The sequence below is a fragment of the Nyctereutes procyonoides genome, unplaced genomic scaffold (assembly GCF_905146905.1).
Source record: "Nyctereutes procyonoides isolate TBG_1078 unplaced genomic scaffold, NYPRO_anot_genome, whole genome shotgun sequence".
NCBI lineage: Eukaryota > Metazoa > Chordata > Mammalia > Carnivora > Canidae > Nyctereutes > Nyctereutes procyonoides.
Genome location: NW_026575136.1, coordinates 25,501,969 through 25,526,823, shown reverse-complemented (window position 1 = coordinate 25,526,823; position 24,855 = coordinate 25,501,969). Strand labels below are relative to the sequence as shown.

The 24,855-nt window shown below is 34.6% G+C and overlaps 1 protein-coding gene across 6 annotated transcripts in view; it reads left to right on the top strand.

The window, feature by feature from the left end:
* The window catches only part of LOC129495546 (GPI ethanolamine phosphate transferase 1), a 109,863-nt gene that overhangs the window by 16,301 nt on the left and 68,707 nt on the right, over positions 1–24,855 (top strand). For 5 of the 6 annotated variants that reach the window (XM_055303164.1, XM_055303168.1, XM_055303167.1 and 2 more), the window contains exons 2-13: positions 764–892; positions 1,647–1,899; positions 4,129–4,250; positions 4,729–4,827; positions 7,220–7,326; positions 12,204–12,328; positions 13,336–13,466; positions 14,335–14,451; positions 17,273–17,313; positions 20,056–20,115; positions 21,692–21,784; positions 22,460–22,515. In XM_055303164.1, coding sequence (XP_055159139.1) covers positions 1,679–1,899; positions 4,129–4,250; positions 4,729–4,827; positions 7,220–7,326; positions 12,204–12,328; positions 13,336–13,466; positions 14,335–14,451; positions 17,273–17,313; positions 20,056–20,115; positions 21,692–21,784; positions 22,460–22,515 — 1,172 coding nt within the window. In that variant the 5' untranslated portion in view covers positions 764–892; positions 1,647–1,678. The remainder of the gene's footprint in view (positions 1–763; positions 893–1,646; positions 1,900–4,128; positions 4,251–4,728; positions 4,828–7,219; positions 7,327–12,203; positions 12,329–13,335; positions 13,467–14,334; positions 14,452–17,272; positions 17,314–20,055; positions 20,116–21,691; positions 21,785–22,459; positions 22,516–24,855) is intronic. The other variant, XM_055303166.1, reaches the window with a different exon arrangement.

The following is a 24,855-nucleotide window of genomic DNA, read 5'->3' as shown; positions in this document are numbered from 1 at the left end:
AAAATGTAGATTGGATAAAAACTGTAAGAAATGTAACAGATTTTTCTTTAGGTGATAAAATCATAAGTAATTTTTCTATATTTTCCAAACTTACCAGTGATTTTCTTAATTTTTTGAAGATTTATTCATTTATTTTAGAGAGAGTACAAGGGTAGGGGCAGAGGGAGAGGGAGAGAGAGTCTCAACCAAACTGCACTGAGCATGGAGCCCAATGCAGGCCTCGCCCCCATAACCCCAAGATCACAACCTGAGCCAAAACCGAGTCGGACACTCAACCATACTTTGCCACCCAGGCACCCCATGATTGTTTTATTTTTATATTCAGTATACCATCATTAAGATGGTGCTTGCTGTATAGTTGAAGCTCATATATATTAGAAAAAGCAGAATATTTATTGAGAATCTTTCCTTAGGTTGCAGAATAGCACCGACCCACGAAGGGACTTCTATACTTTGTGGAATGTCTTTGATATTTATGACTCTTAAATCTTTCAGGAAAAAGTGGCCCATAATTTGCCCATTTGCATTATTTTATATTCTTTTTATGATGTACTTGACTTTGACAAGGATTTTGTTGTTTTTTGTTGTTTTTGCCACCCTTTCTTCCATGATGTAATTCTTTAGACCAAGAAGAATAAGATGTGTCTGTAATTAAAATTACTTCATCTTTGGTGTCTTTCAGCCAAGGGTCACTGTATGTAACTGATGTTAGTTATATTACAAAAAAACAATTTAAGAGTACTTTGTTGTTTTTAATCTACAGGGAGATTCACCAACAAAAGTAAATTATAGACTGTCTTGAAAATTCCCATGGACTTGATCTTGGCAGTTAATGGCATACTGTCTTACAGTATTATTTAAATGAAGTTTCATGTTGCTTAGTTTTCCTTCAGTAAGTATGAGTAAGCTTATCAGATCTGTAACTATGTCTTCTTGGTGTTCCCTGTTGTATCCCATAAACAGTTATGTATAGAATACTTTCAAGAATATTTAAATTGAAAGAATGAATATAACTTTCCCTTTTTTTTTTTATTGGTTCAGGAAACTAAAAGTGTTCCTTTAGTGAATGTACATTTTCTGAAACACATGGAATTTAACTACTTTTTCCTTCCTATAATTTAGCTAAATTGACAAAAATCATGTTATCTGTCAGCAGAATCTACAAGTCTCCTGAGCTGATAACCCCCCGCCCCCCCAAAAAAAATTCCACTAACATTTAAGTCATGTTAAATTCCAAGCCTATCAGTGGTGGTCATATGGGCAACCAAGAGCACCATGAATTATATTTTCTATTTTATACAGGGTTTGATTTAACTGAACCCTGACTCATTTTAGGACTCATTTAATTCTTTGTTTTTTGATCCTCTGTTAGTTTTTATAAGCTTAGTGTGCATTAAAATTTATTAGCAATAGTTTATTGGTGTTAATTGCGTATTATACTTGAACTTTCTCTTTTTGTTTGAATATATTTTAGTATTATCTCATTATTAAAAAATGTATATTGTTGCTAGCATAAATGAAAGTGAAGTTGTAAATTATGTAACATTTTAACACACATGTTCAATCTACACACAGTCACCAAAATATTGAAAAAATAAATAATTGCATTAAGGTTTACCCAAATTTAATTTTGTTTCCTCTTTCAGTCTTTCTTGAAGATTAATTAGTTACCCTGGATATGCTGCTCTTCTTTATTTTGGGATTGCTTGTACATTTTGTGTTCTTCGGCTCCATCTTTGATATTTATTTTACATCTCCTTTGGTTCATGGAATGACTCCTCAGTTAACGCCATTGCCTCCTCCAGCAAAAAGATTAGTACTATTTGTTGCTGATGGCCTGCGGGCTGATACACTTTATGAATTAGATGAAAATGGAAATACTAGAGCGCCATTTATTAGGTAAGCATGTTAGCTGATACAAAGAACTCTCTGGAAAATGTTGTCTTGCCACTGTTTTATCTCATGTTGGACATAGAAGTGATGATGAGAAAGGCAATAGGGGCAAATATATATCTGCCTTTGTCTTATGGATTAACAAATTTATTTCCTCCCAGGAGATGTGTATGACATTAGCTGCTTGGCCTACCTTGTCCTAATTATCCAAACCTGGCTTACAACTCACTGTATTATCTTTTTCTTATAAAATAAACTTGTTATATTTTAAAAATAATGACAAACATAAATATTAATGAATTGCTAATTACAGTGGTATTTAACTAGAAAATATAGAATTCAACTGATAATACACCTATAAAACATATGAAGCCCTTCCAAGTTGATATTGCTGTTCAGTGTGATTTTAGAGTCTGAAGTGGCTTTGAAAAGAAATGTTTAATTTTTTAAACTGTTGGGGCTCCTACAACTATAATTGTTATTTTTCTGATTAGTGGCATGTCCCTCAAAAGCCCTTCTTAATGCTGTTGTATGTAGAGAGATTAAAACTCAAATCCAAGTGGAAATTTATCTAAAATATTTCACCTTCCCTTGTTCTCACCTGCCATCACTACTTTATCTCTTTACTGTGCTTTAGTTTTCTTTATAGTATTTAGCATGTGCAGGTTCCTTGAAACCTGGGCCTTTGTTTTATATACCACTTTATTTCCAGTTCTTAGAACATGGTAGGCCGTTAGATATTTGTTGACTGCTAGAATAATGAATGAACTTGGATTCCTGTTGAATTTCCAGAAATAAATTTATGGTGGCTCAAAGGAATGCATTAGATAAAAGTAATTAAGTGAGCAACTCAGGGCAGTGGAAAATGTGAGTAGGAAAATAAGATCAAACCATAGTTAAGTGCACTTCACAAGAATGTGTCACATTAATTTCCACAAATAACTTAAAATTTAGGTGTATATTTAGATGACTTTCTTAGTTGTCAAAGAAAGGAGAAAAATACAGTTCATCGCAAATTAATAAAAGTATACCAGTTGTTAGGGAAAAGGTGAGCCTCCCTGGTGGCACTTCTTTCTCCTTTGGGTGGTGGGTAGCAGGCCAAGAGCTCACGTGGTTGGTATGCCTTGGCTTATATGCCATCGTGTGTTTACAATTTCAGAAATCTAGTTTTTTTTAAACCTGTTTGTAAAATGTTTTACTTGTTCCTCATTTTCTTTCTTAAAAAATATGATCTGAACTGATCAAAATGTTTTTAAACAGATATGCAAATTTCTTTTTTATTTTTTAAAGTAGTTTTTTCTAAAAGATTTTATTTATTCATTAATGAGAGAGAGAGAGAGAGAGAGAGAGAGAGAGAGAGGCAGAGAGAAAAGCAGGCTCCATGCAGGGAGCCTGAAGTGGAACTTAATCCCGGGTCTCAAGGATCACGCCCTGGACCGAAGGCAGGCGCTCGACCGCTGAGCCACCCAGGCGTCCCTCAAATTTCTTTCTACCTCCTACTTTGTGTTGAAATTTACTTTTCATTAAATACTGAAGAAGTTAAAAAATATTTTTCCCTTAACAAATGGTTCAATGGTTTTCAAACTATGCATGCATTTTACCAAAATTGGTTTTAGTTTGAGGTAATTCAGTATTAAAGAGTATCTAAACCAGTACTTGTAGTTATTGTTATGGGCTTCAAACATTCATCTTAAAAACTGTTACCAATGCAGTCAGTGTTTTATAGCTCGTTACTCTGCTGCTCTTTAACCTGCAGTGGCATTGCTGGTCCTTTGCTTTCATTGCAATACAGTTTAAGATCTCATGACATTTCACTGCTAAACACTTTTGCATGCATCACCTAAGAACAAGGACTTTCTCCTGTATGACTGCATCTAACACATCTCACCTAATGAAATTTGACATTTATAGGGCAATATTCTGTGAGTCAGTTAATTCTCATGTAACAAACTATCTGAATACTTTGTGACTTCCTACAACAGTCCTTTATTTTGTTTCACAGTTCTTTGTAGTGGTTGGATGGTTCTTTGTCTCGCCTAAACTCATTTATGCTGCTGAATCCAGCTAGTCGGAGGGCTGGAACTGGGCTCAGCTGGGATTGGAAAGATTCCTTTCCTAGTTAAATTTTGAGTCATTTTTTGGGTTTGATTCCTCTGTAAAAATCTTATTTTTTCTAAAGCTCTAGTAGGATTTAATCATAGTCTGTGTTAACTATTGATCTATAATATCTTTTAGGAATATCATCATGCATGAAGGCAGCTGGGGGATATCTCATACACGGGTGCCAACTGAATCCCGGCCAGGTCACGTAGCCCTGATAGCTGGGTTTTATGAAGATGTCAGTGCAGTTGCCAAAGGTATTGTCTATATTCTATACGGATGATTTTCTGATATGAAAAATTTATGGCATATATATTGCTTCTTTACCACTGAATCATGACACAAGTGAAGTGTATTTTGACATACTTTTGGTAAGTATTTTAGTATGGCTTACTCATAAACACATACTGGTGTTGATTCAAGAATTAAGCTTTGGTCTTTTATTGTTCTGTGCTACTAAAATAACCTGACTGGATGGATCCATGGTTTTCCTAGATGTTAACTCTCAAAAGTTCAAAAGTGATTCTATATTTTAGTAAGAAGTTATCTATTGTAAGCTTTAAAAAAATTATGGTATAATACATGTAACATAAAATCTACTATTTTGCATTTGTTCTGTAATTCTCATTGTTACTTTTTGAAGAATACTTCTTTAGGGGCTATACTAATATTTCACCGTTCACCGTGTATATATTACTATTGTTACTATTTGCTTCTTTTCTCAATGACCTGAAGGATGGAAGGAAAATCCTGTGGGATTTGATTCTCTTATTAATGAAAGCAGGTACACATGGAGCTGGGGAAGCCCAGATATCTTGACTATGTTTGCCAAAGGTAAGAGTCATTGATTATATTACCTCAGATAGTATAGGTAGTAAAACAATATGCTAATTTTTGTGTATTACTTACTATATTTTATTGATTTTTGAGATACTTGTTTTTAAATATTTAACATCTCTGACATAGTGACATATATTACAAAGGATAGATGTGTCTGTGTGATATTTTTCTTTTAGTTGTACTTGAAATATATGGGCACATGTATAGTGGTTAGTATCTTGGATTCAATGAAATGGTATATGGCTCTAACATTTAACAGCTTTTGTAATCTTGGGCAAGTTAGCTAACTTCTCTGAACTTCAGTTTGCCTTGTAAAATGTAATCATAATAATTTCTATCTCATAGGTTTGTTTTTAGGATTAAATTAGATAATTCCTGTGAAATATCTAACAATGTGCTTATCACATAACTTTTCATTATGATGGTGATTTTGATGTCTGGTTCATTTTACTTTGATAATTTATTAAGTTTGTAGATACTTACATAAAGATTTAAGTGCTATGACTTGTAATTCCTATTTTCACATATTCAAGATCATGCCATTTGGATTTGCTATATTTGTTTCTGTGCATTGATTAGAAATTTGTTTATAATTTTTCTGAAATCCCGGATTCCATTTGAATTTTGTCATTAAATGCTTTTTAGTGAGAGCAGAATGACAGGTCATTTCACTTAATGAAAGGTTTTGTAACATTATACTTAACCATAGATGTAATCTTAATAATTGGCATTATTGAATATTATATGTCCTGAAAGCAAAAATATATGTTCAGAATTTTACATATGATATTCAAAGAACACAATTATGTACGTCAGGGTAAAGAAACCTCAGACTATTTGCCATTTATATATAGTCTCCTTTTTTTGGAAAGCAGTTTAGCTTTTGGGGGGGCTGGTGGTGGTGAGTGACTATATGACCTTCCTACTTCTGGCTATCACTGGAAGGACAGGACCAACACCTGAATCAAAAACAGTCCAATAGGAGTGGACTTTTTTTTTATGATAGTCACACACAGAGAGAGAGGCAGAGACACAGGCAGAGGGAGAAGCAGGCTCTACGCACCAGGAGCCCGACGTGGGACTCGATCCCAGGTCTCCAGGATCGCGCCCTGGGCCAAAGACAGGCGCTAAACCACTGCGCCACCCAGGGATCCCCAGGAGTGTTCTATTTCTTAGAGTAACCAAAAAACCTACTCAGATCTGTACTTAGGATGTGGGAAGTGGAATGGCTGAGCGGTGGTAGTGTCATTGGAACTGAAGTGCTTTTATTAGAGATTATTACTTGGTCTGTCTCATCCTTATTACCTATCTCAGCAATTCACTAAGTTGATTACATTCTTAATAAAATCTTGTAAATATGTAAGATTAATATGTTTGTTGACCCCTTCAAAGAATTTAACAATAGGCAATATTTATTCCTTTATATTAAGAAAAATACAGTTTATGAATAGGATAAGTGAAATATTTGAATTTTCTTCTTGCTTTAGGATGTACCAAATGACTTCGTCTGTTTTAGATTGTAGCATTCACAGACGACAAATTTTTTGAATAGTTTAATCTGTACAGGGAAACGGACTTTGATGTTTATTTTTGTGCTGTGTGTATTAGCATTGTGACTTTGCTAAGTAATTAACTTACATGTAGTGTATCTGTAAAATTAGAATGGTGCTATGAGAACAAAAAGCAACAGCATGTTAAAGTAGTAGTCATAGTCCATTGCACTTAAAATAAATGTTCATTCTTTCTCCTGTCTTTCTCTTCCCTATTATAATATAAAATGCTGGGCAGCCTGGGTGGCTCAGCAGCTTAGTGCCGCCTTCAGCCCAGGACGGGATCCTGGAGACCCGGGATCAAGTCCCACGTCGGGCTCCCTGCATGGAGCCTGCTTCTCCCTCTGCCAATCTCTCTCTCTCTCTCTGTCTCTCTCTCTCTGTGTGTGTGTCTCTCTCATGAATAAATAAAATATTTAAAATATTAATAATAATATAAAATTATATTATATATAATAATTATATTATATATAATTATATATAATAATTATATTATTTTTATAAATTAAAAAATTTAATAATATAAAATGCTTTGTGAAAAATTTTGGTTGCTCACAAAAATCTTTAAATGGGGGATCCCTGGGTGGCGCAGCGGTTTGGCGCCTGCCTTTGGCCCAGGGCGCGATCCTGGGGACCCGGGATCGAGTCCCGAGTCGGGCTCCCGGTGCATGGAGCCTGCTTCTCCCTCTGCCTGTGTCTCTGCCTCTCTCTCTCTCCCTCTCTCTCTCTCCCTCTCTGTGTGACTATCATAAAAAAAAATCTTTAAATGACTACTTCATATTTCATGACAGATTAAAAAATTGTTAAAAAGATTTTTCCCAAAATTTCCTTTTCAGGTGCTAGTGGAGACCATGTTTATGCATATAGCTATGATGCTGACAATGAGGATTTTGGTGCCCAGGATGTAACAAAACTGGATACTTGGGTTTTTGATAATATGAAGGTGAGTACTATTGAGGTGATCTTCTTCAGCACATGTATTTGTACCTAAGTACTAGAAACTGATTTGTTAGTAAATGCATCTTAATTTTTCCTACTTGTATAAACTTGAAAGTTCTGTATTTGTACATACTATTTTAAAAAGACTAGATTCTAAGAAATTACACTTTCTACAATAACCAATTAATGGATGTTTTTAAAAAAATCTGAAAAAAGATAACTTTTTAAATTTTTATATTTCTGACAGTGAAATGGGCTCCATAGATTGGAATTCAGGGAGCCTGCATTTCATTCCTATGTGCTGAATAGTCCTAGGTAAACCTTGATCTTTCTTTGACCATACAATAGTCTTTTAGCAGTAGAATCATGTAAGATGTATGAAAAATGCTTTTGAAAGTGCTGTTCAGGGCAGCCCAGGTGGCTCAGTGGTTTAGTGCCACCCTCAGCCTAGGGTGTGATCCTGGAGACCCGGGATCGAGTCCCACGTCAGGCTTCCTGCATGGAGCCTGTTTCTCCCTCTGCCTGTGTCTCTGCCTCTCTCTCTCTGTGTCTCTCTCATGAATAAATAAATACAATCTTAAAAAAAAAAAAAAAAAAAAAGAAAGTGCTGTTCAAATGGAATGCATTTATAATAACATGATTGTTTAAAAATTGCACTTTAGAGAAAGATAAGCAAAAACAAATTAGCAAGTTAGTCATAATATCCATATCCATGGGTTTCTCTAAGCAATAAAGGTGTTTAGACTATTTGATAGTGACAATTACCAGTTTTCACCGGGGATCCGGTAGAATTCATTTTGAAAAATTGTGTGAAAATCTAAGTTGTGGATATTGCCTCTCTTTTCTTCCTGTCCATTGTTTCTCATTTAGATATAACAACTTATAATTTATCTGTTGTTAGAAGCACTCATTGATTGACCCTTAATGATTCTTCTTACCAGTAGTGTCTTTCAAAGTGACCCTGCGGACTTCTCCATGATACAGTCATTTTTGTTAGCTTGTAAATAAAATCCTAAGTATGTGTCTTCATTTTTCTTTGTAGTTACTTAGCAGGAATTAAGGGTTCAATACATTCTTTGATAAACCATATTTCTTCTATCAGGATCTTTCTCCTTGAAATTTTCTTTTTTTATTTAATGTATACTTTTGTCAACAGGGAAAACTTGAAATTAAATAAGATCTCTTTAAGAAAATAATTGGCAAATTTTACTTAGCTAATTATTATTTCTTAATGTAATCTACTTATGTTAGTATTTGCTGAAAGGCACTTGGCTTCTAATTTCATATACATAGCTAAAAATGTTCCAGAATCATGGATTTGATTCCTTGTGTATGGCAGATATAGCTTGTGGCTGGCCTGCGTTTATGCCTTTTTTCCTTTATTTATTTCAACACTGCTAGTGATCAGAAAAAATTATTTGCCTATGACTTCATAAAATATGGCATATATGTATAATAATAACAGTAATATGAAATCATCAGCAATGGGAAAATGGTGTGAAGGGAAAATATAGGGACTAAGAATATGCCTTTAGAAAATCATGATCTAAATAGGTAGAGGAAGGCTTTCCTGAGAGTATTACAATGATCTCAGAAGTATTGGAAGAAATGGATGGATCTGGACTGCATGTGAACAAGTATTTCAGGCCAACAGCAATCAATATGTAAATCTTGGGCACTGAAGAGCCAGCATAATAGATTTGAGGAACTGAAAGAAAGGGAAGTTAAGGTGGCAGGAATACTGACTGGGAGCAAGATCTGAAGTAAGGCTAGAGAAGGAGTCAGGGGTCTTACCTAGACTTGTGTTCTGGTTAGATACTCAAGCTTAATCCAAGCAGAACAAATCCATGTAAATGTCTACTCACTCTTTTAAACTGTGGTAAAATACATATAACAAAATTTGCCATCTTAGCCATTTTTAAGTGTATGGGTTCAGTAGTGTTAAGTATATTCATATTATTGTGCATCCAGACTCCAAAACTTTTTCATCCTGCAGAACCAAAACTCTGTGCTCATTAAATAACTCCTCATTTTCTTCCTCTCTCAACCTCTGGCAACCACCATTTTACTTTGTTTCTATGTATTTGTTCCTATATGTCTATGTTTTGTACCTAGATACCTCATATAAGTGGAACCATACTATATTTGTCCTTTGTGAGTGGCTTAGTGTGATTTCACTTAGCATAATGTCTTTAAGCTTCATTCATGTTGAATCCATTTGCTTTTTAAAGCTCTGTTTGTGTATCATCTCCTTTAGTAGGCCTTCCATGACTTCCCTTTGCTTCACCTCACTTCCAGTTCCACTTAAATAACACTCTTCTATATTCCCTTGGTACCTCTATCTTAAGTACTTTATTATGCTATACCATAATTCTTGATACTTTGGCAGATCCCCCTTCAATCCTGAATACATCTTGTTGGTAGAGATACTGACTTTTTCTCATTGTTAACTCATTTCCTAGCAAGGAATCATCTGGTACATAGATACAAGTATTAGCTTAGATTAGGTTCAGTTCTGTGTAATAGGGGGAAAAAACAGCTTAAAAGTTTACTTTTATCTCAGTAAAGATAGTGCCAGAAGTAGGCAGCCCAGGATTGATGCAGTCCAGGACTTCCATAATGGTTCCATGGTGTCAATAAGACCCAGTCTCTTGAATTTCTCCTCTGTCCTCAGAGCATGAGTTTTATCTTCAGAGTTGTTATTTCAAAGAGCCTTAGGTCTTCATAGTCTTTTGACTGAAATACTTGATTTATATCTCATTGCCACAACCACTAAGGCACACTTAGCTGTAAGAGAGGATGGGAAATATGTAGGTTTTAAGGTTGAGCATTGCCATGTTTCATGAAATCACAGGTTTCTACTCAGAAAAAGAGAGTGCATGTTGGGGTAGTCATCCAGTAGTTTCCCATGACACACAACAAATATTCGTTGAGTATAGAAATGAAGGAGTGTGTTCGCAAGATAAGAAACAGTAGGAACGGGATCCCTGGGTGGCGCAGCGGTTTGGCGCCTGCCTTTGGCCCAGGGCATGATCCTGGAGACCTGGGATCGAATCCCACATCGGGCTCCCAGTGCATGGAGCCTGCTTCTCCCTCTGCCTGTGTCTCTGCCTCTCTCTCTCTCTCTCTCTCTCTCTCACTCTCTTTCTCTCTCTGTGACTATCATAAATAAATTTAAAAAAAGAAAAAAAGAAAAAAAAGAAACAGTAGGAGCTGATGGTCACGAGTAGAGTAGATATGGAAGGGAGAGTAACTAGAGTATATATTACCTCTTGTGTCCAAAAGACTAACTTTTAAAAAGCCCTTAGGAATCTAACAGGTTGAACTCTGTAAGATTAGTATTTCATAGTCTCCCAGATCTTACGTCCATATATGAATGAATAGCACTTTTTCCATAGTGGAATTTTTTTTTTTTTTTTTTTTACCAGTCATGGAACAAATTTTAACTTCAGGTGCTAGGTTTTTTGGGGTTTTGTCAGCTTTCAATTATATCTTTAGGGGGGATGCCTGGGTGGCTCAGCGGTTAAGCGTCTGCTTTCAGCTCAGGGTGTGATCCTGGAGTCCCAGGATCGAGTCCCACATCGGACTCCCTGCATGGAGCCTGCTTCTCCCTCTGCCGATGTCTCTGCCTCTCTCTCTGTGTCTCTCATGAATAAATAAATAAAATCTTTATAAAAAATATTATATCTTTAGGGTTTAACTCCTTTCTTTTGAAGAACTTACCACTTCTACCTAGATTAAAAACTTCTTAGGGGTAAAGTAAAATGTATATGAAAGCTAGGGACAGTTTTATGCTTTTGAGGAGGCTGTAGCAGGTTACATTCTATTCTTCAATAGCAGGCTTCTCTATATGGCACCATTTGTATTTTTTTAGCGTTTATAATAATGAATCATTTCAAAATATATTTCAGATTTTTATTGGACAATTAAATCACTCTTGTTAAAGTTACCATCTATTATATGGTTAGAGACATTTATGTGAATGGTAATTATGTATCTTGGCATAGCCTGTTAACTTACCTAAAATAATTTAAAAGTGTTCCCCACAGGGCAGCCCCAATAGCCCAGTGGTATAGCACCATCTTCAGACCAGGGTGTGATCCTGGAGATCCAGGATCGAGTCCCACGTCAGGCTCCTGCATGGAGCCTGCTTCTCCCTCTGCCTGTGTCTCTGCCTTTCACTCTCTGTGTCTGTCATGAATAAATAAATAAAATCTAAAAAAAAAAAAAAAAGTATTCCCCACAGGTACTTGTTTACGTGTTCATGTGTATGTAAGTAGAAGTTATGATTTTTGTCTTAGAACAGCATTATGAATCCAGCTTATCATTATGAAATTAATAAAATAATTTTTGACCCGTGTTTTATTAAGTTAGGGCATTTTTCTCTCATACAATGTGAAGAACATATTCTAGTCTTGGGCAAAGGAGACTGTTTAGAAGCTATTCACAATGATCCAAGTGAGCAATTATGGTTGGACTTGTTGGATTCAAGTAGTAACCTAGCCAGGACAGTGAGAAATAGTCCAGCTTTGAAAACATTTAAAAATGATAAAATGCTCCTAAAATGTTGCCTCTAGTACTATTTTATTTGGCTCTTGTCAAAATGTTTCTTCAACCTGCTGTATTTTATTCAAGGCTTATGAGGTCTTCATGAAATCAGGTGCCCCTTTCTATAACTTTTTCTTGGCCTACTTATTACCCGGAAAATAGCTCACTCATTATTCAACAATACGGACTTTGTGTTGATGGTCCCAAGGACAAATTTAAACAAAATAAGATAATTTAATTTTATAGTTATAAATGCAATTAAATGTTTTCGTCAGAATTACTTTTAAATAAAATAAATGAACTAAATTTCTTTAACTGATTTGTTACATATAGGAATTCTTTCATGCTGCCAGAAACAACCAATCTTTGTTTTCTAAACTAAATGAAGAAAAAATAGTTTTTTTCTTACATTTATTAGGAATAGATACAAATGGACATGCTCACCGACCAACATCGAGGTAATTTTAATGCTGTGTTTAATTTTGTGTTTTTAAGGGACCCAACTATTCTGTTTAATGTTTTAAAATATTATAATTTGTTTGTAATTCTCACAGTGCTTATATTCCATATTCTTCAGGCAGGGAAAAACTATATATTTTAGAAATATTTAAGTAAATCTTGGGGGGAAAACATTTATGTGGGATTAATATTGTGATATTAATATATCACAAGAAGATATAATTAGCTATTCCTTACGTGTTCCATTTAATAAGTATTGTGTCTAGCATATAATTGTATCAAGTTTTCTATACCATATTTCAGTAGCACTCCTTATATAGAACAGCAATTATTTTTCTCAGTTTTGTAGACCATAAGAGTAAGAATCCATGTTTTACTTTTATTCTTTATTTAGAATTTGACTTAGATATGTCTAATTGTAACTACAGCCTATTGATTAGTTGCCAGTAATGAATACCTCATGCTCCCCTTCTTGAACATGATGGACTGTTTCAAGTGATAGAGTTCATACCAGACCAACCTTTTCAACTGTATAGAATGCTTAAATATAATTTTTTTAAAATATTATATTATTGTTTTATATCATAAACATTCTACAGGCTGGAAACGTTTTATACTTGAAGCAGTTATACCTATTAATACGACAGGAACAATATAGTTTGCATTATGAGAGACATGAACTTGGAATTCATAATTAATGCATCTGAGATGCAAAAAGCATTCATTAAAATGTACTTGCTAACTAATATAGAAGAGTATTCTCCTTTTAAACTATTTTTGAAAACCATTTCAGATTCTTTTGCTTCTTTAAAAGGAGAGAATATTTTTAAAAAGGAGAGAATATTATTTTTGATAATTTAAAGAATCCTGATTTTAAAATATTAAAGATGAAATCTTAAAGTATTTTAAAAGTTACCAACTTTAGATGTAATTAGTTCACATTGAAGAAATTTGAGTTTTCCAAATTAATGTAATTTAATTTATTTTTCTGTTTCTTTTTAAACAGGGAATATAAGGACAATATTAAAGTAGTTGATGAGGGAATTAAAGAAATTGTATCCATGCTTGAAGATTTTTATGGAAATGATGGGAAAACAGCATTTATCTTTACTTCTGACCATGGAATGACAGATTGGGGTTAGTCTGTCTTTACGCGACATGTACTTTATGATTAAAATAGTGGTGAATGTAGCTTGCAGATATCTTGTAATGTTGAAGCAGGTTAGATGTGTTAGTATATGCAAAGTGTCTAGCACACAACAATTTCCTGCTTAATGTGTTAGTGTAAAAAATCTGATCTTATGTAAAAAATCTATCTTCTAGCTATAAAAGGGATATATTCTCATTTAAAATGAGAAATTAGAGAAAAGCGTGGAGAAGAAAACAAAGTATCTATCCTGTTATTCTTCTTAGAGTTGGTTGTAAGTGATGACAAACAAGGTAAAGTTAAGGTGGTATGACCAGGGACCCTCAGGCTCCTGGAGGTCTCCCCTAGATGAGCTTGTCCTCCCTGTGAGACTCCCAAGGCAAACACAGTGTGTACACAGAGAACAAAAGCAGGCAAAGATGCTTAGTGCACAGTATAGAATTCTAGTGAGCTGGTTCCACTCTCTAAAGGCCTTTTGGCTATATCAACCAAAGTAGCCTTAAAGAACCTTATCAAAGAGATATTCCTGTCCTCTCCAGAACAGAGCTGGAGTTGACTGACTGCTTGCCCTATACAGAGCTACTCTAGTGGCATCTCCTCCAAGTCTTAATGATACTATTCTCGTTCTTCTTTCAGCCAGTCAACAGATACTCTTTTTGTTTTATTTTTGATGCTCTGATATGCTTTGGGAATATTTATAAACTAATTGTTATGCAGTGTTGCAAGCATTTGGGAGGAGTGTGGTGGCCAGAAGTAGAATTACTTACAGATTAACTCTTTAAAATTTACTATTTAAAAAAAAATGTAGGTATAAATTCCTATATACTTGTCTTATTACTCTTATTGTCTTATTGGTAGGTTTCCATGGGGCTGGTCATCCTTCAGAGACTTTAACTCCTTTTGTCACTTGGGGAGCTGGAATCAAGTATCCCCAAAGAGTATCAGCTCAGAAATTTGATGATGCATTTTTAAAAGGTAGAGACATTTATCTTTATTGTTTTTATAAATAGAACAGTTTAAAATAAAACCAAAGTTTACCTTTAAAAAATCATTTTTGAAGTTACAGTTTTCATTTTTATATTTGTATCATTATAATTTTTAAGTATTACTTTTGTATAGTTGATATTATTTGGTTTATAATATTCAGGTTGAAATACGTAGTCTTAGGTGTGCTTGTACAGCTCAGTTGGTTAAGGGTCCCACTCTTGATTTTGGCTCAGGTCATGATCTCAGAGCCATGGGATCAGGCCCTTTGTCAGGTTTCTGCACTGGATTAAGATTCTCTTTCTCCCTCCTCCCCACTCCTCCCTGCTCACACATGTGTGCACACACATGCACTCTGTCTCTCTCAAAAAAAAAAAAAAAGAAGAAGAAGAAATATATGGTCTTAGTTATCTGCCTTATGAAAGGTACAAGTATAAATTATACAATTACTTTTTTTTCCCACAAGCCTTTTTATTGCTGAGATTTACATTAAACTCTTGAGTCAAATCTTATCTGCAAAGACTGTCACTCAGATAAATCAGACAGATGTCACAATTGACATTTCACAAATGGACTGATTTTGCTGTGTCTCTAGTACTTTTGAAGATTCTCTGTTACTCAAGCTTCCCTTCCTTCCTAATCCATGAGGAAAATGAATTCCTTTTTCCTGGAGCTCTGCTTATTTTCTAAGGTAAGGTTTTTTTCAGAGTTCCAAAATTTTTATTAATTTGACAAAAAAAATTCCTTTTAGATCCTTACTCCAGATTAGCTGCATAAAACTCATCCAAAACAACATGTTAAAAATGCAGATTACAAAACAGATTTCCAGACCTTGTTACTAGATACTTTAATTCCATGAGTCTGGATTAGCCCTAGAAATTTTCTTTTTAAAACTTTCTCCAGGGATTCACACTGACAGCCATGTTTAGGCATTTCTATCATAGAGGACTCTTTTTGGTTTGCATAATAAGATTTCCTTAGATGACTTCTTTGAATTTATTTTTATTTCGTGATATAATTGTCATACCATTTTAATTTGAATTCATGTTTTGAAAGTATACAACTCGGGGTTTTAGTATATTCACAAGACTGCAGTCACCCCTACCATCTAATTATAAAACATTTCAATCAGCACCCCAAAGAAACCTGTCACCCATTAGAGAACACACCTTATTTCTCCCTCTCTCTTTCACCTGGCAACCATTACTCTACTTTCTTTCTCTCTCTCTCTTCTGGATCTGCTCATTTCATATAAGTGGAATTACTCATTGTATGGTCTTTGTGTCTGGCTTCTTCCACTTGGCATAATTTTTTTCAAGGTTCATCTGTGTTTAGTATCTATAGTTTATTTTTTATAGCTGAGTAATATTCTATTGTATGTATAGACCATAGTGTTTTTGTATGGACCATATTTTATTTATTCAATCATCTTATGGACATTTGGGTTGTTTCTATTTTTGGCTATTATCATAGTGCTGCTGTGAACATTTGTGTAAGAGTTTTTATGTAGACATGTGTTTGCATTTCTCTTGGATAGATATATACCTAGGGATGAAATAAATGGGTCATATGTAACTCTGTGTTTAATTTTTTGCAGACTGCCACACTGTTTTCTAAAGCAGCTTCAACATTTTATATTCCTATGCTTTGTGGTAAAGGGATTAGATTGGGTCTAATAGAAACTAAGTTAAGTAGTATGTTTGTACTTAGGAGATAAAACTTTATTTTGGCACTTGATTTCTCAGTGAATTAATATTTAGGATAATTTGACTTCAAAAATTATTATAAAAGGAATATACTTTTTTATATGAATAAAACATCATAAGTTATAGAGAAAGGGAATGTGCGTTTTTTTCCTCATCAGGTGATTAGTGTGAATTTATAGTAGCTGACTAGTAGAAACTGAAGATTTTTTTAAACTTTATTAGCTTATTAAAAGAAATTTCATCATAAAACATCTTAGAACCCTTTTGGTAATATATCTTAAAGTCATTAAAATAAGAGATAGTCTCATAATCATTTGTTTTGATAACTGTTTATTGAAGTTTCTGAATTTGTAGAAAAATAGGGGACAGATATATCTGAAGGCAATTTGAAATAGTAATGCATGGTAGCCCCGGTAGTGCCACCTTCCGCCCAGGGTGTGATCCTGAAGACCCGAGATCAAGTCCCATATCAGGCTCCCTGCATGGAGCCTGCTTCTCTCTCTGCCTGTGTCTCTGCCTCTCTCTCTCTCTCTCTCTCTCTCTCTCTCTCTGTCTCTTATGAATAAATAAATAAAATCTTTTAAAAAAATAGTAGCTCATAACTCACTATGGTATTTTAACATTTAAGATTAGTGACAGTAGGAATATCACAGCTACAATTTTAAATATTTTGCAAGCAACTGCCATTAGAGAAGAAAAAAGGTTTAGGTTGTCTAATGGACTATCAATTGCTTTAATTACTCCCTGGAGCAGGACTGTCAGTTGTAGTCATGCCAACAGCTCTTATCATTGTGCCTTTTACTTCCATTTTCCCTTCCTCGGCTTTTTGATGTTTTGAAACAATTATCTGCGAATGAGCATTTTGAAAGTTTAAGAAGTCATCACAGAAAACATCAAATATTAACTTTAAAGCTATTCTTTGAAAATTCTAGTTTTAAAAATATATAGCTCTACCTGTTTAAGTACCCTTTTTATTCATAGTTGACTTAAAATAGACTTTCCCAATACTTTCTTTTGTCATTACACCTTGATCTCTCTTAATAATGAAAGTGTTTTTGTTTTGTTTTTAATCTTAACATCAGCTCTTGTGTCTAATTGTGTTTCAGAATGGAAATTAGAGAACTGGAAGAGACAAGATATCCATCAGGTATTCAGTACAATTTAATCACTTTCAAATTTAATTTTCTCTCCTATAAGAAGTTTAGACCAAAAAAAATCTGAAAAACAGTATTAATAATAATGATGATAAAGGATTTTTCAAAACATTTCAGTTACCTAGGGAAATCCATCTAATGCAAATATTTTAACTCAACTGATCTTCCTTCTAGCAAAATAAAAAAAGCTCAAGTAAAACTGAAAAGACTCCCTCTAAATAACATTGGCTAATTAAAGAATTATTATGTAAATTGAAATCTGCATGCTTGTTCAGTTTCTATGATTTCTTGTCATGGTTGCCTTGCTTAGTTGCTTTAAGCACAGACATAATAAATAATAAAATCCTATTATGAGTTTTTTTCCCTGTAGTATGTGAGTTACCATTTTTTTTTATTAACACATATTTTATCTTTAATTCTACCCAGGATACTTACAAATGCAATGGAAAAAAGATGACAAGAATATAGATTACTCAGCTAGAAACCTTAGGTTACAGGAAAATGCATGGCCAACCTAATCAAGTTAGACTGGTAACATGTATAAATATGAAGCATGGAATTTTCATTTTTGAAGATATGCTATGTAAACAGCCATCTTCACTATTTGTAGAAGGCATGGCATTATTGGATATGGCCTCCAAAGTGGTAGGAATATTTTATCTTCTCTAGGTAACCTCACAAGCTGGCATTCCTTTTTTGGTGAATAAACCAAGGTCTAAAATCTCATTTTTAGGTCTGTGATTGCAGAAGCCTGTTCTCTGTCAGCATATTAAGAATGGTCTTTTCTCTCAGGTTAACTGCATATCACCTAAATGAATGGAAATGTGTAAGATTAGAATAACAGTTTGTTTAATTTTGCAATAAAGATCACTATCAGAGGAATAGGGAATATCTTGAAGATCATAAAACATGTTTTACTTATAGTGAGACTGGATTATAATTTAAAACTAAATATAGATTCAGCTATTGGTCTCTGAATGCTCCTACCTCAAATCTGCTTTAGAGGAGAATTTCTTTATTCATTCCTTCCACCAGCATTGTTATGTGTCTGCAGTGTGTTTAGACCTTGGCAGAGATTAGCATTAAACATGTGTAAGGGATATAATGATGAGTAAAAGCAGATACAATGCCTGCCCTAGGAAGCTTACAGTTTAGGGGTGAGAATAGATATTAACTGAATTATTATATGAATAAATATAACATTACAGCTGTGCTACGTGCTACAAAAGAGGACTGTGAAACCATGAGAGCAGAGTGGACATATCTGGTAGACGGTATGGTCAATAAAGTCTTCCTGAGATGTTGAGGATTGAGCTGAGACTGAAGCATAAGTAGGAGTCACCAGGCACATGATATTCTCCCTCCACTTCAGGCAGAGGGAGCGTCGTGTACCTAGAGCTCTGGGAAGAGAATACATAGCATATTAAAGGATCACAGAGCAACTGAGGCTGTGGTATGAGGTCTGGGTAGGCACTAGACCCCGCAGGGCCTTATGAGCCTATGGACTTAATCCTAAAGCTTGGGGAAGCCCTTTAAGTATTTGAAGCTTGGAGAGTGATATGATCTTTTTGTGAAAGGATTTGTCTGGCGCTGCTTGGAGAACAGATTAGAGGAGGCCAAACAGTGGATTCTAGGGAAAAGGGAGAAGGCAGAGGCAATTGGAGTTTTCCAGTGTTGTGTGGGAATGCTACTTCGTAAAAAGAGTCTAGATAGTAAAAAAGTGAGAAGCATTGAAAGCCTGAGACCAAACTTCAACTTTAAATGGGGAATTAGAATTAGAATGGTATCTGGAAAGGAGCCACAGTGAGATTGAAGACACTCACTGGAGTGCAGTATTACAGAAACTGAGAAGGGAATGGTCTACACAGTGCTGCTGAGAGGCCAACTAGTTAATATAACTACAACAGCATTTTTAGCCACCATTTATTGCAGGATTGTTATGTGCCAGATACTTTATAAATTAATCTCATTTAATTATGCCATAACTCTGTAAGGGAGAGTTTTTTAAATAAATAAATGATAAGGAAACCAAGGCATTGGGGAGGTTAAATAATCTGCCCCTAGTCTCAAGAGATTGCAGGCAAGGATTTGGAACTGGGAATTCTGACATCTAAGCACTTTACTGCCTGAAAAATTGTAAGGACTAATATAAAAACAGCCAACCAGATCTAGAGAAACAGAGAGTGTTAGTTAGCTCTCTAAGGGAGAGTGGTCTATGGGATGATGAAAGGTCAAAAAAGGAAGTGGGGGTGGGTTGAGGAGTGATGGGGAGTTCCAGAAGTGGAGGTAGAAGCACAAACAACTCTGGGAAACTAGGAGCTATATGTCTTTTCTGGATTTCACTGGCTGGCCAAACCTTCTGGTATATACTTTTTCTTTAGTTAATATATATATTTCTCCAGTTAGAGCCTTCTATTGCTATTCATTTTCTGTATAGTTGAGGCATACTGAAAAACTATTACATGAAGTAGTCAAGTTCTTAGGTACCAGAGTGGGTAACTTTTTGTTCTAGCATGTTTTGCATTTGGGGCTTTTCAAATGTATTTTTTTATACATTAATGCCGCTATAGCAAATGACATTTTTAGAGATTGATATCTATTGTGTATTAAATGTTGGAAGGTAATGGATTATAGTGAACATCAAGATTGTAGTCCAAAATATAGTTGCATTAGATTATTTAATTTTCTTACTGATGTCTGTAGACTTATTAGAACTGATTTTTTTCTGTTTGTAGGCCGATATTGCACCATTAATGGCTTCTCTTATTGGAGTTCCCTTTCCCCTTAATTCAGTGGTAAGGAATCAAATTTTCTTAATAGCTCTCAGAAGAAAAAAGTGTACAGTAAAATTTCCTTTTTTATGTCTTTCTGAATAATCTTTGGATACATAAAACTGTACTTTCCTTTCTTTCTAAGTATGTAATATCTCATAACTGTGGGCATGTTACAATCTACAGCATGGAGTACTAGCCTAATAGCTCTTCTTTAAACATTTTTTATTTTCTAAAATGTGTACAGATTTATCTTTGTATTTCAGTTATAAGTGGTAAAAGTATAGAAGTAATTTTTATTTGCAAGCAGCAGAAACTGGATCCATTTAAAGGGAATTTGTTAAAAAGATCTTGCTGGGTTGTTGAATCAAAGGGGCGCTCAAAAACCAGGCATGGAAATGAGCAGGGACAAAGAACACCGGAGACTTCAAAAGAAGAACCAAACAGTTGTGCCCAGGGTACCAACACTAGGGGCGAATAGCATTACACTTACACTTTTTGTGACTTGACTCTCAAGAGTCAAATTCCAGTGCTTACCATCTGAGTGGCCTAGCCTGGGTTACTTGTCTACCCTTCAGTAAAGGAAGGTGGGGCTCCATTGGAAACCCACTATGTTAGATCCAGTGGGGGAGATTTTCCTTTTTTTTTTTCCCCAAGATTTTATTTAAATTCAAGCTAGTTAATATATAGTATATTATTAGTTTCAAGAGTAGAATTTAGTGATGATTCATCATTTACATTCAACACCTAGTGCTCACTGCAACAAGTGCCCTCCTTAATGCCCATCACCCATTTCACCCATCCCCTCGCACCCCCATCCACTGCCCCTTCAGTAACCCTAGTTTGTTTTCTATAGTTAGGAGTCTCTTATGGTTTGCCTCCCTCTCTGTTTTTATCTTATCTTTTTCTTCCCTTCCCCTATGTCCATCTGTTTTGTTTCTTAAATTCTGCAGTGAGTGAGATTTCTAAACATAGAATGGTAATGCTTTTAAGAATGGGAACTGGAATGCTGAAAAGCCAAAATATATATATATATATATATATATCCATTCCAACCAGCCATTCTTATTAGGTCTTCAAATCAAACTTTTAATAAATGTTGTCTAACTCAGAACTCTGAGTAAATGACCCTTATAGTCATGTGTGTATGTGTAAAACTGAAACAAAAATTTCACAAAACACTCCTTACTCTTACTGTGCATGGTATACTCTTAATTTTCTTATCCTTTTTTTTTTTCTTTTTAAGTATACTGGTTGTGGCCTACCATAGTGATTTTTCATGTGTGCAAAGCATTGTGTTCACTGCCTACAACACGGTAGTCTTTCAATAGATACTAGGTTTTATCGAATCTATTTCATCTTTTTTGCTTTATTTACTTTATTATGTCTACCTTATGAGAAAAAATAATAGAACATTTTTCAGTTATGGTTTTAGAAAAGATGTTTTGCTTAATTATTTCAGTAATTTATTCATCTACCTGTCTTATCTTTAGTGCTTCCTTTATAAGTCTGTTTCATTTTACAAGAATAACCTGAGCTATTAATACTAGTAATAGTATGCTAATAGTATTTATATTAAACTAGTGTTTATTATTTACAGGGTATCCTTCCTGTAGATTATCTTAACAACACTGATCTCTTCAAAGCAGAGAGCATGTTTACAAATGCAGTACAGATTCTTGAACAATTCAAGGTAAAATAAGACACAAAAATGGATACTACTGCAACTGCAAAATCAAATATATTAAGTGAAAATATTTGATTTTGTGTTTTATGAAAATTATTTTCTATAGTTTATCTTTAAATTTTGTGTATATGACTGGCGTCATAAAGTTTAACATTTGTGAGGTATATGTTCCATGAATCGGTCTGTGGTATAGAATTACTTTTGAGAAGTGTCTCTAATTGTAGGACTACCACATATGCTTATAAAGACTACACACCAACTCTTACTGATTGGAATTTGCCCCACAGAGGTAGTGTTAGAGATTGCAACATTTCTTGTTATTTAATGTATATTACCATATGTATTAAGCTAAATTAAAGATGTGGCCATTTAACTGAAACTTTGTTATTCTTAATGCTGTTAATGCAGCCTGACTTATTTTGTTTTCTAAGAGTAAAAATACAGTTTAATTACAGTATGTTATTTTCAAGCTTGATATTAATTTTCAGCTTACTGTGGTAGTATGATCTGAAATTTCTGTTTAAATATTTATAGAATAATATAGTAACATAAAATTCCATTTAGTTTCAAAGTAGTAAACTATCCCCAAAGAGACAGTTTAGTGGATGTTTGTATTTCAAAATGAAACTAATTTTTTTCTCATTTATAATATAATAAAATATTTTCATATTTGGTTCCCAGGTGAAAATGACTCAGAAAAAAGAAGCTACTTTACCCTTTTTTTTTACACCATTTAAGTAAGTCTCATATTTTTTATTAACTTATAGGAAGGAATCTTTTAATGAGTTTGAGTACTGACAGGATAGTTACTTAGAACTTTGTCCTTTTTGTTTATATTAGTGCAAACTCTAAAACAAAAGCCTCTTCTGGTGTTTTTGTAAATAATGGGCCAGGCACCAGATTCTACCTTTGAATAGCTGATAAAGGAGATAAAGGACAGAGAGAAATGTGGGAGACATTAAAGAGACAATTGAACAGGGCCTGTTTGGGAACATGTGGGGACCCTTGGCTTGGTTGATTGGGAGGTGGTGTTACCATTATGGCTTGTAGAAGGAAAGAAGAAATGATTTGAGGAGCAAGGATCAATGTTTCTGAGTTCAGCTTACATTTGAAGATACCAATTAATTAGAATTATTTAGAAATTAGAAATAAAATTAGTGTAACAAGTTAGGGACTTAGACCTCAACATAAAGATGAGAGTGGATTGTGTAGATTGGAGGCATCAATATAAGATAAGATGGTAGTGTTAACTGTTGCACATGTAGGAGGCGGTAGGAGAACCTAAAAAGTGACAAGAAAAGACTGATGGTGCAATTCTGGAGGACAGTGACAACTACTGGGTGGATAAGGAGAGCAGACTTTGGTGGGCAGCTGGATTTTGCTGTCTTATCTGTTTTCCTTGAATCAGGAGAGAGGAGATATGAGTCACAAACCTGGATCTGCACTCCTAATGTGGGCAGATATATTCAGTCTCCTTTATTCCTCCTCATCAAGGTTCATTTTCAATTAGCAAGGATCACATTTGATTAGGATGGATTTTGATCTTGACCAAAATACATAGAAACTTTATAATATGGGTGTTAGTAATGGGTTTGAATGATTTCATTGGAATTATTTTTGACAACTTATATAGCACTAGTATGGTATTCATAAACTAGAAAGGCTTAAATATTACATTACCCTCTAAATAATGTGATTACATGCCTGACTTTGTGTGTGTGTATATTTGTGTGAATAGGAGAGCAAAAACCAACCAAAATTAGGATTTTGCAGCTTATGATCATATGAAGTTAATTGCCCTAAATATTACACAATATACATCCAAGGTGTAATTACCTTTGAAGATTGTCCCTAATTGTAAGATTATCACATATGCTTATAAAGAGTATAAGCCAAGTTTTTACTGATTGGAATTTGCCCCACATTATCTCATATACATATCTTATGCATCTGTTTATTTACAGTGTAGTGGTGCAGTCAGAGCATAATAGAATAAATAAATGAACAAGAAATATATTATCAATTCCTGGTATGAAGAAAATACACAGGACATTGAAAGTGAGACTGTGGGTTACTTTAGACCAGCCACTCTAGAAGGACTGGTCAGGAAGAGGTAGTCTTCTGCAAAGGGCTCAGGTGCACACTGCCTACCTTCTTCCACTTAGACCTGCTGACTGACCATGAATTTACTGGGCTTTGATGCTCAACATCTGCCTGCAGCGCCACTACTAGCTTTGTGTCATCTGGAGGCCCTGCAGCATTCTTGATTCCTAGCTGGTGGCTCACCCACTCTGGAGCAAAGCTATCAGCCCTGCCTACAGACTTGTCTGGCTGAAAATCACCATTGGTCAAAAGTCTGCAATCTGACCAAAAGGTACCTAAGATTAAATGAATGATAGACTCCTGAGGAGATAATTTAAGGAACAGAAAAGAACTTTAAAATGTTAAAATTTCTCAGAAATATCTGAAAAGCTATTGTATCCTTAGCACACACTTTATAAAATGAGAAAGAGTACAAGATGCATATTTTTAAAAAGAGAAATGCAACTAAAAACTTACAGAATGATACATTGTATAAGAATAGTCCAACTGGGAGGCAAACCCTCTAAATTAGAATAGCAATGTGAAATGAGTTTTAATATATGAATTGAATAAGAAACTGAAGGAAACAAGATGGCATACATGGATCGCATACATTTCTTCATCCCCTGAAACAAGGATAAGTGGAGACTTTAGGGAAAAGAAGGCATTTCCAACTGTGCAAGAAAGTGTGCTTCAAACATGAAGCAGCCTAATGTGTAAGGTGATTTCGAACAGCTGCTGGGAGTATGAGAAGAGAATTTGTGGCACATAGATCAAAGCTTCAATGAAATAGACAAGAAAATCTAATCATAGCATAAAATTTAGCTACTCAGTGAGTAGTAAGTAACCATAATACAGTAAGAGACAAACCTTAGACAAAGCAAGACTTAAGTATCATTATTGGATAGAATGCAAATGTTGCCTACCTTGACAGTGTACAAGGTTACAAGTTGGAAGGCAGAGGAGGAAAGAAAGTGGTGCTGTTGTCCTCATGA